Source organism: Aspergillus udagawae (genome assembly GCF_001078395.1).
Source record: "Aspergillus udagawae IFM 46973 DNA, scaffold_4, whole genome shotgun sequence".
NCBI lineage: Eukaryota > Fungi > Ascomycota > Eurotiomycetes > Eurotiales > Aspergillaceae > Aspergillus > Aspergillus udagawae.
Window position 1 is genome coordinate 3,358,153 of NW_025091267.1, and position 15,300 is coordinate 3,373,452.

A 15,300-nucleotide genomic window follows, 5' to 3' on the forward strand; every position below is an offset into this window, starting at 1 on the left:
GAGGCGATGATTCTACTGTCATGATACCTTGCTATGATATCCACGTTGCTTTGCTGTTCAATGGTTTAGAGGTCTACGTAACTAGATTATGAGCGATATGACTTGCTCAAGGGGGTAGGATTCGAAAGTCAAGGTTGAGAAACGCTGTAAATATGCTTGTATTTCTCTTGGATCCATCATAACAATTTGGTTCGATCATCCTAAGGCATCGGACTCATCATGCAGAACATAAGGTGTAGATATTTTATATACCAAAAAGAAGTAGTAACCTCCCCATCAATTTTGGTTTTCGCTGTACATCACGCCCAATCTTGGACCAGACTAGAGAAAGAGAAGGAAAGAAGTCGCAAACGGAATCCACAAGTTTAGCCAACCCATCTTCTGGCGCTGAAGAACACACGACCCCATGGACCAATATCGCCCCACTCTTCAGCATTAGGAGGCAGCCAGCTGGCAATACCGCCCATCACGGTCCGCTCGGGGTGGGGCATGATGGCGAGGACACGGCCGTCGGCGCTGCGAATACCGGCAATACCCTCGGGACTGCCGTTGGGGTTGAATGGATACTTCATGGTCGGCTTGAGGGTGGCGTTATCGACATACTGGACGGGGGCTAAGCCTTCACGAACGAAATCTTGAGCGGAGGTGCCGGGAGCTGCGGCGAATGAAGCGCGACCTTCTCCGTGAGCGACAGCAATAGGGAGCGAGGAGCCGTTCATGCCATGGAGGAAGACACTGGGATTGGCAGGGTCGGGATCCGAGATACGGACCATGCAGACACGGCCTTCGTACTGTTCGCTGGCGTTGCGTTCGAAGCTGGGCCAGTTGGATGCGCCAGGAATCAATTCCTTGAGTCGGGAGAGGAACTGGCAACCGTTGCAAACACCGAGGGCAAATGTGTCGGGACGCTGGAAGAAGCTCTGGAACTCAGTGCGGGTATTCTCGTGCAGCAGGACTGACTTGGCCCAACCCTGACCGGCACCGAGAACATCACCGTACGAGAAACCACCACAGGCGGCAAGACCGACAAAGCTGGAGAGAGAAACGCGGCCAGAGATGATATCGGTCATGTGTACATCAACGGCAGAGAACCCAGCGACATTGAAGGCAAAGGCCATCTCCGCTTGACTGTTAACACCTTGCTCACGCAAGATGGCCACACGTGGCTTGTTGCTGAAGGGAGACTTGAGGCTGGTGAGAAGGGGCATGGCCCGGTCCTTCGGGTCGAAGGTGGGGTTCCATGACAGACCGGGGTCGGTATCATCCAGGATGTTCGAGAATTCCTGTTCCGCGCAGGCAGCGTTGTCACGGATCTTCTGCATGTGATACGAAGTGGTAGCCCAGGTCTGCTGGAGGTTTGCGCGGTTGTTGCGGTAAACCAGACTGGCCTTGTGGTAGATGGCGAGATTCTGCTTCGGCCTTTCGGAAACACGACCGATCTTGTGGATCAGGCCAGCAGGGGGACCGCAGGTGGCAAAGCAAGAGCGGAACTGAATCTCGTGCTCTTTGCGCACCTGGAAGACCGCACCCAGTTCTTCTGTGAAGAGGGTCGATACAAGATCTTGTGTGCTATTGGTGGGGCAGATGTTGTCCAACATGATTTCCACACCGCAGCGTCCGGCAAACATCATCTCGGCAAGAGTAGTGAAAAGACCACCATCAGATCTGTCGTGATAGGCCAGAACTATGCCTGCCTCCTGGAGCTGCTGAGTAGCGTCGAAGAAGTCCCTGAAAATCTCCACATCCCGGAGATCGGGGCATTCATCTCCAACCTGTTTGAAGACTTGAGCGAGGGCTGAGCCGCCCAGGGTCTTGCGGCCGAACGAGAGATCAACAAACATCAGAACAGTCTCACCGACATCCTCAACACTGCGGAGGGCTGGTGTCCAGGTCTTACGGAAATCACCGACGGGCGCGAAGGAAGAAATAACGAGGGACATAGGGGCAGTGACCTCCTTGGACTCCTTGGTGGCTTCATCGGTCCACTTCATCTTCATTGACATGGAGTCCTTTCCAACAGGAATGCTGATGCCAAGTTTAGGACACAAGTCCATACCGATAGCCTCAACTGCCTCGTAGATAGCGGCTCCCTCACCGGGGTGATTGCTAGCGGACATCCAGTTGGCAGAAAGCTTGACATGGTTCAGGCGGTCAAGCAAATCCGCAGCAGCGATGTTCATGAGCGACTCCGCAACTGCCATCCGAGCTGATGCGGCCGGAGAGATAAGAGCAAGAGTTGGCCTCTCACCCATGGCCATGGCTTCGCCAGTCTTCATTCCCTGAATCAACGAAGTGGCCGTGACGGAAACGTCAGAGACGGGGGTTTGCCATTTTCCAACCATCTGGTCCCGAGCAGTAAGACCACCGACGGTGCGATCGCCGATTGTGATCAGGAAAGACTTGGAGCCTACAGCAGGCAAAGAGAGGACACGGTTGGCAGCCTCGCTGATCAGCTCGACGCGGTTCGGCGCAAGGGAAGGAAGGTAGCTGGTAAGGCTTGCATCGACGGCGGGGAGTTTCAGTTTGCGGGAGTCCACAGTCCTTGTCATCCGAGGAGGCTTGCCAAAGAGGACTGACAAAGGAAGGTCAATGGGCTTCGGGTACTCGGTGGAGTCTCTGTCAAGGAGGATAAGTCTCTTGTCCTCCTCAGAGCCACCCTCACCACGGCCAACGACCGAGAAACCACAACGCTCACGGTGAGCAATGGCGGTGAATTTGTTCATGCTTTCTTCGCCAACTGCGAGGACATATCTTTCCTGGGCTTCACAGCACCAAATTTGCATAGGGCTCATGCTCTTGTCGGCGCTATCAATCTCACGAAGCTCAAAAGTGGCACCCAACCCAGAATCGTGAATCAGCTCGGGAAGCGCGTTGGAAAGCCCACCAGCACCAACGTCGTGAATGAACTTAATGGGGTTGTTCTCACCCATGGCCACACAAGCATTGATAACCTCCTGAGCTCTCCGCTGCACTTCAGCGTTGCCTCTCTGGACACTAGCGAAGTCCAAGTCTGCAGATCCTTCACCGGACGTGATACTGGAAGCGGCGCCTCCGCCCAGTCCAATAAGCATGGCAGGACCTCCCAGTACAACGAGGTAGGAGCCGGGCTTGACGGCCTCCGGTTTCTTGATAGCATGTTGTGGTCGGACTGTTCCAACGCCACCAGCAATCATAATAGGCTTGTGGTAACCACGAACCTCAGTCTGTCCGTTGCCGACGTCAATCTGTGTGAGGAGAGTACGGAAGTATCCAAGAGTACAGGGACGACCAAACTCATTGTTGTAGTGAGCACTGCCAATGGGAGCCTCCAACATGATATCCAAGCTGCTTGCAATGTGGTTGGGCTTGCCAACATCAAGCTCCCAAGGCTGCTTCAGATCCGGGATCAGAAGATCAGAAACACAGTATCCAGAAAGACCGGCCTTGGGCTTGGAGCCTCTGCCGACTGCACCTTCATCACGGATCTCTCCACCCGAGCCCGTGGCAGCGCCAGGAAAAGGGGAGACGGCAGTGGGATGGTTGTGAGTTTCGACCTTAGCCAGGAAGTGGACGACCTCCTTTGTGTGGTTCCATTCGCCGGTGAATGGGTCAGGAGCCCAGAATGCGGCGCTGGGTCCCTCGAGCACGGCGGCGTTGTCACTGTAGGCGCTAACAGTGTGTTCGGGGTGCTTTTTATGCGTGTTGCGAATCATGGCGAAGAGACTGTTTGGCATCTGCTTGCCATCGATGACCCAGGAAGCGTTGAACTGCTTGTGACGGCAGTGCTCCGAGTTGACCTGAGCGAACATGAACAGTTCGACATCAGTAGGGTCACGAGCAAGAGGGCCATTGGGCCCGTAAGCATCAGCGAGATAGTCAATCTCTGATTGTTCCAGTGCCAATCCTAGCCGCTTGTTCGCCTCCTGTAGTACTTCTTTAGGAGACTTATCGCTTCCGTGAAGGGGGATCGTCTCGAGGGGTTGAGGAGCATGCTCGGAAAACATTAGGTGCAGGTCGGGCTCGGTTTGGCTGAGCAATTGGGTCATCCGATCATGCAGAACATCCTCGAAATCAGGCTTGAACTCTTGCGTCTTCTCGCGAAGACATGAGATTTTGATACCCCGCTCAATGCGCTTCACGTACTGACGCAAGCCACAAACATGTGAGATACCAGTAGCTTGGGAACTCCAAGGGGAAATCGTTCCAGTGCGGGGAAAGACATAGAAGACATCGAAGGAACCGTCCTCGGGGCCGAATGAGGCGGGAACATCGGTGATATCGCCGTAACGGAGCAACTGTTCCAAGACGCCCTGTTGCAGAGCATCCAAAGGTCGTTCAGCGTGGACGTAGTGAATCCATTGGGCTCGAACATCCTGGGCACCGATGCTGGCTGCAATTGCCCGCCCACGAGAGTGTGAGAAGGCAACCGAGCCTGGGATGGCCAGGTATGTGGAATTGGTGGATGTGGAGGCCATTGTGAAGTGGCACCTTTTGTCCCCTCCTATTAGGTTTTTTGCGTGTAACAGGATGGCGAACCTCAGGGAGACAGGGAGACTGGAAGATGAGAAAGATATGTGTTTCTCAAGACTTCACAGAAGCGCCGAGGAGACACTTCCAACGAGAAGAATCGGCTGGAGCACCACAGCGACGGGGCGTTGAGCTGCTGGCCGTCGTAAAATTACTCACATTTGAGTCAACTCAATCTTTTTGGGAGGCGTCGATTTCCCACCCCGCGCTAATCCCTTTCCGGCTTATCGCCAACGCCCTTTGCTTATCAGTCATGTGACTCTGTCTCGCAAAGAAACCTGGGCGCCGTGGATGCCTCAGGATTCAACATGTCCTTTTTCCTGTGCCTGAAGGAAATCAAAAGCTCATGGGCTCCATCTTGGAAGTCGACATCATTTGTATCTTGTTTAACGTCTAGTGCACTATTGTCAAAGCGCCAAGAGAGATTGTTACTACTGAACCTCGATGTTCACGGCACTGAGGAGATCTTCCGTTTGTGTCCACTATCCCACATAATTTAGTGGAGATGTGTGAGACATGGGGAAGCAGAACCGGTCTTCTAATACAGATAGTGTTCTTGACAAGAGAAGACCAGCAGGCAATGGTATGAGATCCAAAATAAAGCACGTTTTATATTATGCCAGAATTCGCAAGAAAGTACAGAGCAGAATCTTGTGGAGGCACGGACACAAAGGGTTAGAGCATCAGCTTTGACTGTTGATCTATATCTACCACGGGCTTTATAGGGCATCGAATTTAACCATGATTCCAAATGTTTGGCACAGACTTCACTTCATCTTTGAGGCTTGCTTACAGAAGCCAAGGGTTTCCAGTAATTATCCCGATATAATAATGGCGAGATGCATAACTTGCTTGAAGACATATTTTACCTCTTATGGAAGGCGAACCCGCCATACTGAATTGGGAAAAACGCTCCGAGTGTCAAATCAGCCTTCCGATGCCAAGAGTTATTGGCGGCGGAGAGCTCTTGGTGGTTGTTTGGCAGCACATTTTCGCGCCAACGTCCATGGCCGAGTAATACTAGGTATAACAATAGCATAACTGCAGTTATGCCAGTCTTTGAAAACTTTGATTTTTGTTTTGCTTACGAGCTGAATAATTGCGATAATCAGTCCATATCTATGACTTTTGCTAAGAAACAGTCAAACATCAGATGTTGCTTTCGTAACTTACACAGGTTGTAGGGTTGATAGTCATTCCAGTCCCATAGGACGGTTTAACAGGAGACACGAGCACTTAGATAAGAGAGCAGCCCTCCCACTACTCCGTATGTGCAGCTTTTTCCTCAATAGGTTCCCATAGATCTAGAATCATTATTCGGAGCCCAAGGTCCAGAATACACAGTGCAAGCTAATCAGACCCGACCCACTTCGCCACTAGCAGCTAACTTGACACCAGGCTTAGAGCTGAGAGGGGACACGGAGACAGCCCTAATGAGTAACTGATAACAATTCCTGATATGACCTTGGTGGTTCGGGCTCTCTCTGAGCTGAGTCTGAGCTGAGCTTCAATGAGCGCTGCAGCGTTCATATCCTTGTGACTGACTATGAATTTGAGCATCAGAGCGACAACTGTTGATATCGATTGATGAATATCCACTAGGAGCACTCCGTTGAACCAGCACGTTGTACGGAGTATAGCTGTATTAATCCTGCTTTTTCAATCAAATCTTGGCCTGATCGCCTTTGTTCCTTCGCTTTTGCCCAATTCCACATTTCCGCTCCAGATTTAGAATAGTTTAGCAGGAAGAAGACTTACCCCTGAGCATCTGCCCAACTAATAAATGTCAAGCCTAGGCTCTAGACTTTATTTAGTATAGAGAGATAGAGAGATGTTGACAGCGGGATGTCATGATAAAGCAGTGGCCTCGAGGCATATTACCTGAAGAGGCTAGTAGGCCCACTGCCAGATCGGGCAACCGAGGGACCGCCGAGGCAGATCCGGGATAAGCTGCCGTCCTTGGTATCATGCTCTATGATGTTGACAATGGAAGATCCAATTCTTACTCCTTTCTCACGTCTGGCCCGCCGCTCTCCCCGACTGGCTCCACAGGATCGATTTCAAATGATAAGAATGGTTCGACTGAGCGATTATAAGTACCTGCCAGGATCCTGCTCGATGGATCTCCCGGCTACCGACTGTGCTCAGTACTACATCCCCATCCTAACCAGGATATCTGATTGTAGCTAGTGCATAGCTCGACATGTCGGACCAACAACACCATCTGCATGCCACGCGAACCCTCTCCCTGGGAGCTGGCCCGGATCAATTCGACCCCCTGGACCTTCCCCTCCGCCAAGTAACCAACGATGCGAACATGGAAGAGTACACTGCGGAGACTGCGACGGGAGAGATCATCAAGTCAGTCAAATCTTCTGCTACCGGCAAGGTAGAGGATTGGAAGTTGGTCACTTTCAAAGTTGATGATCCTGAGAACCCAAAGAACTGGTCCAAGGCCTACAAATGGTACTGCACTATGGTCGTCTCGTTTACGTGCTTCGTCGTGGCCTTCGCCAGTAGTGTGATCACGGCCGACCTTGAAGGGCCATCCGAGGCCTTCAATGTCTCCCATGAAGCTAGTCTTGTTACGATTACAGTCTTCGTCATTGGTTTTGGTGTTGGTAAGTCTCAATGAACAGAATTGCTCGGAGCTTGTCCCATACTGATTGACTTCAGGCCCTATGGTTTTTGCTCCTCTTTCGGAAATGGTTGGGCGCAGGCCTGTTTACGCTGTGACTCTCCTGCTTGCGGTTATCTTCGTCATACCTTGCGCGGTTTCCAAGAACATCGGTACGCTTATCGTCTGCAGAGCTATCGATGGCATCGCGTTCAGTGCTCCGATGACGTTGGTCGGCGGTACTCTGGCTGATCTGTGGAGGAATGAGGAACGTGGTGTCCCTATGGCTGCCTTCTCCGCCAGCCCTTTCATCGGTCCCGCCATCGGTCCTCTTGTCGGTGGTTATCTCTGCCATGCTGGTTGGAGGTGGCTCTACTGGATCCAGCTGATTCTGGGCTTTGTCGCCTGGGTCCTGATTACCTTCACTGTCCCGGAGACCTATGCCCCAATGATTTTACAGAAGAGAGCAAAGAAATTAAGGAAGACTGAAAACGATCCGAAGTACGTCACGGAGACAGAACTGGACGCTCGGCCCATGGGAGAAAAATTACGCATCTTCCTCTTCCGCCCTTTCCAGCTCCTGTTTTTGGAACCCATTGTTCTGTTCATCTCCATTTATATGTCGGTCCTGTATGGCTTACTATATATGTTCTTCGTCGCGTAAGTTGACACTACCTTCTGAGATTTTTCGAGGACTGGACTGACAGCTCATTCCTAGCTATCCCATTGTTTACCAAAAAGGAAAGGGATGGGGCTCAGGCCCTACTGGTCTGATGTTCATTCCTTTGGCCATTGGTGTCGTGGGTAGCGCTGCCTGTGCTCCTTTTGTCAACAAGCACTATCTTACACTTGTTAAGAAGCACGGTGGACACCCTCCACCTGAAGCGCGTCTGATCCCTATGATGCTTTCATGCTGGTTTATCCCCATCGGCCTCTTTATCTTCGCCTGGACATCATACCCGAACATCCACTGGATTGGCCCTGCCATTGGTGGTTTCCCGGTTGGATTTGGCTTTATCTTCTTGTACAACTCCGCGAACAATTACCTCGGTATGTACTCTCCAATTTCCGCAATGATGGTATAGGACTAACTGCTACTACAGTGGATACATACCAGCATCAGGCAGCCTCTGCTCTTGCCGCAAAGACTTTCCTCCGTTCCATGTGGGGTGCTTCCACAGTATTGTTCACTGAGCAGATGTATGACCGCTTGAACGACCGATGGGCCAGTTCATTGCTAGCCTTCATTGCACTCGCTTGCTGCGCAATCCCCTACGCCTTCTACTTCAAAGGCGCTTCCATCCGTCAGTACTCAAAGTTTGCCTTCGCCGACGATGAGGAGCAGCAGGGATCGGGAGAGAAGCACTAGAGAGGTTCGATGCATGTCTTTCTGCTTAACAGGTTCGGGATTTCGAAAATGCTACTGCATACCCGACACCTTCTTTACTAGTTTCCATTGGGTTTATTGTGCATGTTTTGCTGGGGTTTAATCTTCTTGGTTACGATTCAGGTCATCTGAATGGCATATATAATAGCGGAGTCGTCTGGGATTGATTTCGGAAGCATCGATAGATCATATACCAACTACAATAGAATTAGATTTATAGATGTTATTTCATTCAACTACTTTCTCTCAATTGCTTTCCCTCCAATATGTAACTTATTCGATAAAGGTCTGGGTACATCGCCCATCATTATTTCATGGTTGTGGTCAAGACGTCATATCTTTCCTCTTTTGGAATTAAGATTGGTCTTCCCCGCTCGAATCACGTGCCGTGCAGATTAGTGCTTAGTAACATCGGATACTCCAACTCGGCAGCTCAGGCCGCCCGCACCACAGCTTTCTTCAGATGCGCTGCTACCGTGCAGAATGCTGTGAACTGTGGTTCTGAACACTTGATTCTAGATCTGTACGGAAAGTGATGTATTTCTCTTGACCCGACTTCTTGACGCCGCAAAGTCGTTGATACATCTCGCGCCGCATCCGCTCCTCCGCTTTGCCCATGACCTCCGCGGTTGGCTCAGCCAGATCTCTCCATATAGCCACAGAAACGCACACAGCACTCGGGAATTTCTCGATAGAGACCCGATCTTGATATTTCTAATGGCGTCCCCCTATCAGGGCTCAATGTCGTTTTCACCGTCTGCAGCCGGCTCCGATATGACCGCCGCTACCTCCCGATCTGTATCCGACCTCCCGCAATCCCAAATTGACGCGATTATTCGAACAAAACGAAAGGCGCGCGAGCCCAAAGCCTGTTATCCATGCCATGCACGCAAAGTTAAATGCGATCGCAATCTTCCCTGCGACGGCTGTGTCAAGCGCGACCATCCCGATATCTGCTCGTACGAGCGGCCGTCGAAAAAAAGGATTATAGCGAGCTCAATCCCTCCGTCATACAACGACAGCCCCGCTGGAGCCTCTCAGACCGGTATGGCAGAGCCTACGGTGTCAGCCGCCCAGGAGGAACCTCATCTGCGGATTAAGCAGGAGGCCGGGACAAGTCGGATTAACTCCTTGGGATCCAGGAGCCGTATATCCATTGCGCGGGAGGAGTGGGACAATGTTCGCAATAGACTGAAGGAGATGGAGAAGACTATATCGAACTTGCGAGTTGGGTTGGAACGGGCCGAGGAGAGCCCCGGTGGGATCCTGGAAACGGGCAGTGCGCATAGTGCTGATGGGAGTAATCGGTCCAAGGCTGCTTCCCCAGAACGGGAGGGCATCCATGCCGCGAACACGTTGGGCGAAGGAACTGTACACTTGGGGTCTCGATCTGTCCTTGCATACATTCTCAACAACAAGTCCGGCTCTGATCAGCTCCAAGCTCTCCTTGAGGGTGGGATCCTGCCAAAGTTGGGTCTCGACAATGAGTCCGCCACATATCCGTTCGTTGATCTGTGGTCTTCGGATATGTCAACATTTGACATAAGCGCAGTCTGTAGTGCGCTTCCAAGTGATCAGCAGTGCAAGGAGTTAGTTCTCTACCTTTGAAGATTGTTAGTGGGCCTCGTTGAATGCTAACAGTCTGGCAGATTTTTCTTCTACTATCGGGACATCGCAGGGGCTATTTACCCTGTCATCGAAGATATCCAGCAGTTTGAAATGAATCTCGATCTCTTATTACGGAGTAGAGCATCTATGGGTGGCGTATACCGAACGGACGCAGATCAAGCACAGCGACCTTTTGGCGTGACTATAGCCTACCTGGGTCTGCTCTTTGCCGTACTGGCTTCCGGCTGTCAATCATCCGACTTGCCTGGAAAAGAGAGAGAACTGACTTCTCAAGTCTATGGTATGTTGCCAATCTACATTTGCACGATCACGCTAACCTACTACTCACTGAATCTAGTGTGCTGCTCCTATCAATGTCTCCGGATGACCAATTTCCTATCGCAACCTACCATAGAAGCGATTCAGACTCTGTTGGTGATTGGTAACGTGTTGTCGTACAATATGAACCCTGGTATCTCTTATGTCTTACTTGGTGAGTGAATAAAGGAACTTTCCCGTGGACTCGTTGGCTGACTGGCGTCAGGCATGACGCTTCGTATGGGACTAGCGCTTGGTCTGCATGTAGAATCGAGTCGCTTCTCACTAGAGGAGCGGTACCGTAGACGACATGTTTGGTATAGTCTCACAGCCCTAATCAAGGGTCTTTAACATCGTGCTAATGCTGTTTAGGTGGTCTATGGCATGGCAGGACAGTCATTTCTCTCTCTCTTACGATCGGCCGTCAACCACTGCCGTCAGTCAGCCGGATATCGCGTACCGCGAAGACTCGAAGCCTGGAGAGCTCTCGTACTTTGAAACTCTTTGCCGAATAATCTCTCTGGCCCTCGAGGTCGTACGCTCGCGGATGCTTGGCTCTCACTCGCAAATGAGCTTCAAAACCATACAAACTTACAAGGAAAGGATTCAACAAATCATGATTGAAGCCAAACCGCATTTGCGCGACCGCAAGTACTGCCTTTCATCCACCGAACATTTGGAAAGGGTTGTACTGAAGCTGCATTCTTCCTACTTTTCTTCCGAGCTGCTGCGTCCAGCGCTCAAGTCCCCACCCGACTCGAGCGATCCAACTACCGCCAGCATGCGCGCTGACTGTGTGATGAATTTGATGACGACTGTCGAGGCGTACATTGAGATGCATACAATTAGTTCTCATGCGTCGCGCTCCTGGATCACTTTGCAGCGAGCGATCAGTTCATTGTTCCTTCTAGCTGTCACGGAGGAGTCGAAGACGCACCCTCAGTTTTGGACCCTGTTGCGTCAGCTCAAAAACATCATCGGCGAACGCGCCAACGAAGAAGGGTCCCTCGGACCAGGTCCTGCCACAGCCGGCGGCGCGGCTTATGATACGGTTCCTGGAGCTGTGAATATGACGGGAACTAGTCCTGCTGCTCTTGACCCAACCTCTCCAGAGTCTGCGCCCATACCGCTTGAGGCGCAGACCCAGTGGGCTAAGCCATTAACCAAGACCTACCGTGCTTTGGAAAAGCTAGAAGCTGCGTTCTCTTCCCTAAGCAACCGCGCTGCCGGTCACACTGGCAGCTCAGCATATCGGAACGCCTCAGCGGGTTCAACAACCGCAGCCAATCTTGTTCCTCCTGTAACCGTCGGTGCTATGACACCTAGCATTGGGTCGCTGCCGCCTCCGACGCCTGAGAGTTCCACGAGTGGGGAATGGACCATACCTACTATCCTGGACCGCGCGGCCGAGTACATTCATCCTCCGCTTTGGAGCTGATTCCAATGTTAGAAGCATGATGGCTGTCCTACGCTCCTAAGTCTGTTTTTTGCATTTGATAGGGGTTTATGGGTGGGCACAGGTTCCGGGGTGTCATTGTCTGCTATTTTCAAATCTATCAACTACGATTTGTCTGTTGGGCGTTTGACAGTTGGATTGCTTCCATATTATGGGCCATACTGCCCGAGGGCTTTTCGCGTTTGAGCATTTCGAATCTGCCTTTGAAGTCATATTTCGTTATCAGTCAATATGAGTCTATAATCCACGCCAACTTCATGGTATGACAACACAAGGACGTTGCTTTCATGACTGAAGTACATCCACTGAACCGCTCTTGCTGGCTTCAGTTCACCAACGCACCCACCGAATCCGACGCCCGAGGACGCATTCCCAACCTGCAAGAAGCGCCTCGGCGACTCATCCAAGAACACCAAAGGCACCCTTTCGGCCTGTGTGACATAGCTCCCCTCCGTGGAACCACTTGCCGTCTCCGTGCATATCTCCAGCCCGTAAGTCACATCCCGTGCTGGCTAGATGCGCACCCATCTGTCGACACCTCCAGAACAGATAACGGGCGTGGGACTCGCTCAGCAGCGTCGTGGACGCGCCATGCTCTAGCTCACCCTTCATACTGACGGCGTAGTTGAAATCAACAATGTCCTGGAGGCGTCTCGGCAGGGAGATGCGGGGTTCAGCAAGCGCGTCGACAGTTATGATCAAGGGGGAGATGGTGGTCTCGGAGGCTTTGCCATTGAGCGGGGCCTAGGGTGGCCTTTTATGACCTTGGATGTCGCGGGCTCTTTAACTCGAAGAGGACTATGAGCTATCTCTCTGTCTTGGTATTTAAGAACCGCAGTCGACCCACCGCTCCAGTTGTTCGGAATCACCGGCCTAAATATATGCTCGTCTGCGTCCTTGGCGGGGACCGTTGTGCAGTGGCAGGAATCTCCAAGGAAGATGATGGTGTTGTTGAGGCGTGTTGCACATTGAGGCTGAGGATGTTGAGATGATAATGTCACTCTAAAAGAGAGATTGTTGATGGAGAAGTAGTCATGGTGAAGTCTCTCTGTGTTGATGTTGTAGGAGAAGATATTCTTCAGGGCAACAACCGTCAATTTGAACACATGGAAGTTTCTGGATAGCTCGAATACACCCAGATTGGCCATCCTGTTCCTACTCGGCCCGTCAACAACTGTGGAGAAGGTCCCGTCATGGGGTGTTTCTGTGATTGTAAGGGAGTTGCTGGTCGGATGGTGTGCCTCCTTTTCGTGCACATCCCCTCGCCCACTTTTGTCCCCTCTTCTAATTTAAATTCTCAACTCCATCATTGAAGATGCAATTGATTTCCAAATCCTCACCAGACAATCATAGCCGGTGCAATTGATGTGGCTCTCTACAAGATAGCAAGTGTCCTTGATGAGTCTCTGCATCCTTGTTGTCACAGAACTTGACTCACATGAGCGACGAGACATGCTGGAGAGACTACGCGACACTCAAACAAAATGCACTCGAGTATTTGATCTATAGCAGACTGTACTACTGAGTTCTATGGATGCTTCTAACTTATTTACGGAGAAGTGTTCCTGCGCTTTTGGAGGTATATGCATAGACTGACCTAACGGAAATTGGCGGTACTACAGCCTGACAAGCCAAGCTCAGTACATGCTTGTATTACTACTTATACTCGAAGACTATTGTTATTCTGCCTAATCATCGCGAGTGATGATTATCCTGCGTCTCGTTCCTTGGGATTGACAGACTCATTGGACTGGCCCTGCAGATGTAGTCAGCAGTGTCAGCGTACATCTGGCCGATGAATTCCTTCGCACTCGTACTCCTGCGCTCGATCAAATATCAGACCATACCTTACTTTCTGAGCTCAGCCGGTTCAACAGAGTTTTCTGCATCCGTGGTTGTTATCGCATTATTGACTACTCTCAATTATCAGCATCCTAGTCTGAAACAGGCGACAGATTGACCTTCACTATGTCTTCTACCCCACCGAAGAAGTACTACAAGGTAGCCATTTTACTCTTCGAAGGAGTTGACATCCTTGATTTCACGGCCCCTGTCGAAGTCTTCACTCATACATCCCACAACCGAAACCCGGATAACCCGGACAGGGTTTTCCAGATCAACACCATTGCTCGATCACGATTAGTGAACGCCAAGAAGGCCCTCACGGTCCAGACGGACCTGCTGCTTGAGGACGCAATGCAGGACCTTGCGGATTTCGACATCATGGTTGTCCCTGGTGGGCCACCATCCCTTCTCAATTCGTTGGTCGCGTCCAATCCCCCGGAGGTAGACCTTATTCGCAGCTTTGCCACACTACCTCCGAAGACTCCAGATGAACCGCGTGTGCTTTTTTCAATTTGCACCGGAGCGTTCCTGATTGGAGCGGCTGGACTTATGACCGGAGTTCCAGTCACCACTCACCATCGTGCCATTGAGAGACTTCGGGAGTTCTGCATTCGGGTAAATGGAGAAGGGGCTCCCCCTCCTGAAGTGTCGCACAAGCGCTACATTGACGCAGGAGTTCTAAAAGTTGGATCTGCCAGGCTGCTGACGGCGGCAGGAGTGAGCAGCTGCTTGGATGCATCTTTGTATCTCGTTAGTCAGTTGACCTCTCTTGATATGGCGGCCTTCATCTCGCGCGTGATGGAATATGACTGGAACGGGCAACATTCTGAGTAGAGGGTTTCAGAAGCGGTGATCTAACTTGCTATAAGCTAGCTGAGGGTTCTTTTGGCGAGGGACGAGTTCGATGCGTTCTCGACCCTCCTCTACTGTCAGTGGGAATTCAAATTTTGTTTAGAACCTTCTTTCGGCCTGTTCTGTAGAGTCAGCCTGAGTCACATTTCCTCAGGATCGGCCCTGAATCTTGCTAGAGCCTCTCTGCAATACGACAGTGAGATCGTGTTGTCAAAGACAATATCTTTGCGCATCTGCCATTACAAGTAGACACAGCCTGACGCCCTGGCCAAGGGGCTCGCTCTGGATGTTGTGCCTGTAGAGAACGTGGCGAACGTGTAACCCTACAATCAGTTCCAGCAGTTCCACAATCTGCAGCATAGTTCCCGTCTGCTGACTGGGTCACTTCAGCAGCTGAAGCATTCAATGTGAATCTGGCCTGACTGTGACCAGTCCCCTCAAAGGCGCTCGGCTCCGCCGTGAGACGACCCACAAAGGCATTGGCAACTATGTCGTTTGCACGTTTCGCCAAACTCTGGCTCAGAGCCGAGAATATCTGCCTAAGCATCTGCAGGCCTTGTCATCTCCCAAGGCTCTGTGTCAGCTACCTCGTGTTCTCTCTCAAGGCTTCTATCGGATGAAGGTTCGCTTCACTGCCATGCCCCGGGTACAGAAGGCATGGGATACGGGTCAGCGTCCTTTGATCCTTCTCGCACTGGGATTATTCAGCTA

At 51.3% G+C, this 15,300-nt stretch overlaps 5 protein-coding genes across 5 annotated transcripts; 3 read left to right on the top strand and 2 right to left on the bottom strand.

Annotated features, from left to right (window-relative positions):
* Positions 1-365: 365 nt before the first annotated feature.
* On the bottom strand, positions 366-4,454 carry Aud_006539 (phosphoribosylformylglycinamidine synthase; the record flags this gene model as incomplete). Its single annotated transcript, XM_043291438.1, has 1 exon — positions 366-4,454. The coding sequence occupies one exon, from the start codon at positions 4,452-4,454 to the stop codon at positions 366-368; it is 4,089 nt and encodes a 1,362-aa protein (XP_043147373.1).
* Positions 4,455-6,709: 2,255 nt separating this feature from the next.
* On the top strand, positions 6,710-8,492 carry Aud_006540 (MFS transporter; the record flags this gene model as incomplete). Its single annotated transcript, XM_043291439.1, has 4 exons — positions 6,710-7,127; positions 7,183-7,783; positions 7,842-8,173; positions 8,227-8,492. 4 exons carry the CDS (start codon positions 6,710-6,712, stop codon positions 8,490-8,492), a joined length of 1,617 nt encoding a protein of 538 aa, XP_043147374.1.
* Positions 8,493-9,251: 759 nt separating this feature from the next.
* Aud_006541 (putative C6 transcription factor) lies at positions 9,252-11,874 on the top strand (the record flags this gene model as incomplete). Its single annotated transcript, XM_043291440.1, has 5 exons — positions 9,252-10,099; positions 10,160-10,419; positions 10,477-10,611; positions 10,663-10,753; positions 10,809-11,874. The coding sequence occupies 5 exons, from the start codon at positions 9,252-9,254 to the stop codon at positions 11,872-11,874; spliced, it is 2,400 nt and encodes a 799-aa protein (XP_043147375.1).
* A 417-nt stretch (positions 11,875-12,291) lies between these two features.
* Positions 12,292-13,040, bottom strand: Aud_006542 (uncharacterized protein; the record flags this gene model as incomplete). Its single annotated transcript, XM_043291441.1, has 2 exons — positions 12,292-12,636; positions 12,726-13,040. The coding sequence occupies 2 exons, from the start codon at positions 13,038-13,040 to the stop codon at positions 12,292-12,294; spliced, it is 660 nt and encodes a 219-aa protein (XP_043147376.1).
* An 820-nt stretch (positions 13,041-13,860) lies between these two features.
* xanA (isonitrile hydratase-like protein xanA) lies at positions 13,861-14,571 on the top strand (the record flags this gene model as incomplete). Its single annotated transcript, XM_043291442.1, has 1 exon — positions 13,861-14,571. The coding sequence occupies one exon, from the start codon at positions 13,861-13,863 to the stop codon at positions 14,569-14,571; it is 711 nt and encodes a 236-aa protein (XP_043147377.1).
* Between the last annotated feature and the right edge of the window lie 729 nt (positions 14,572-15,300).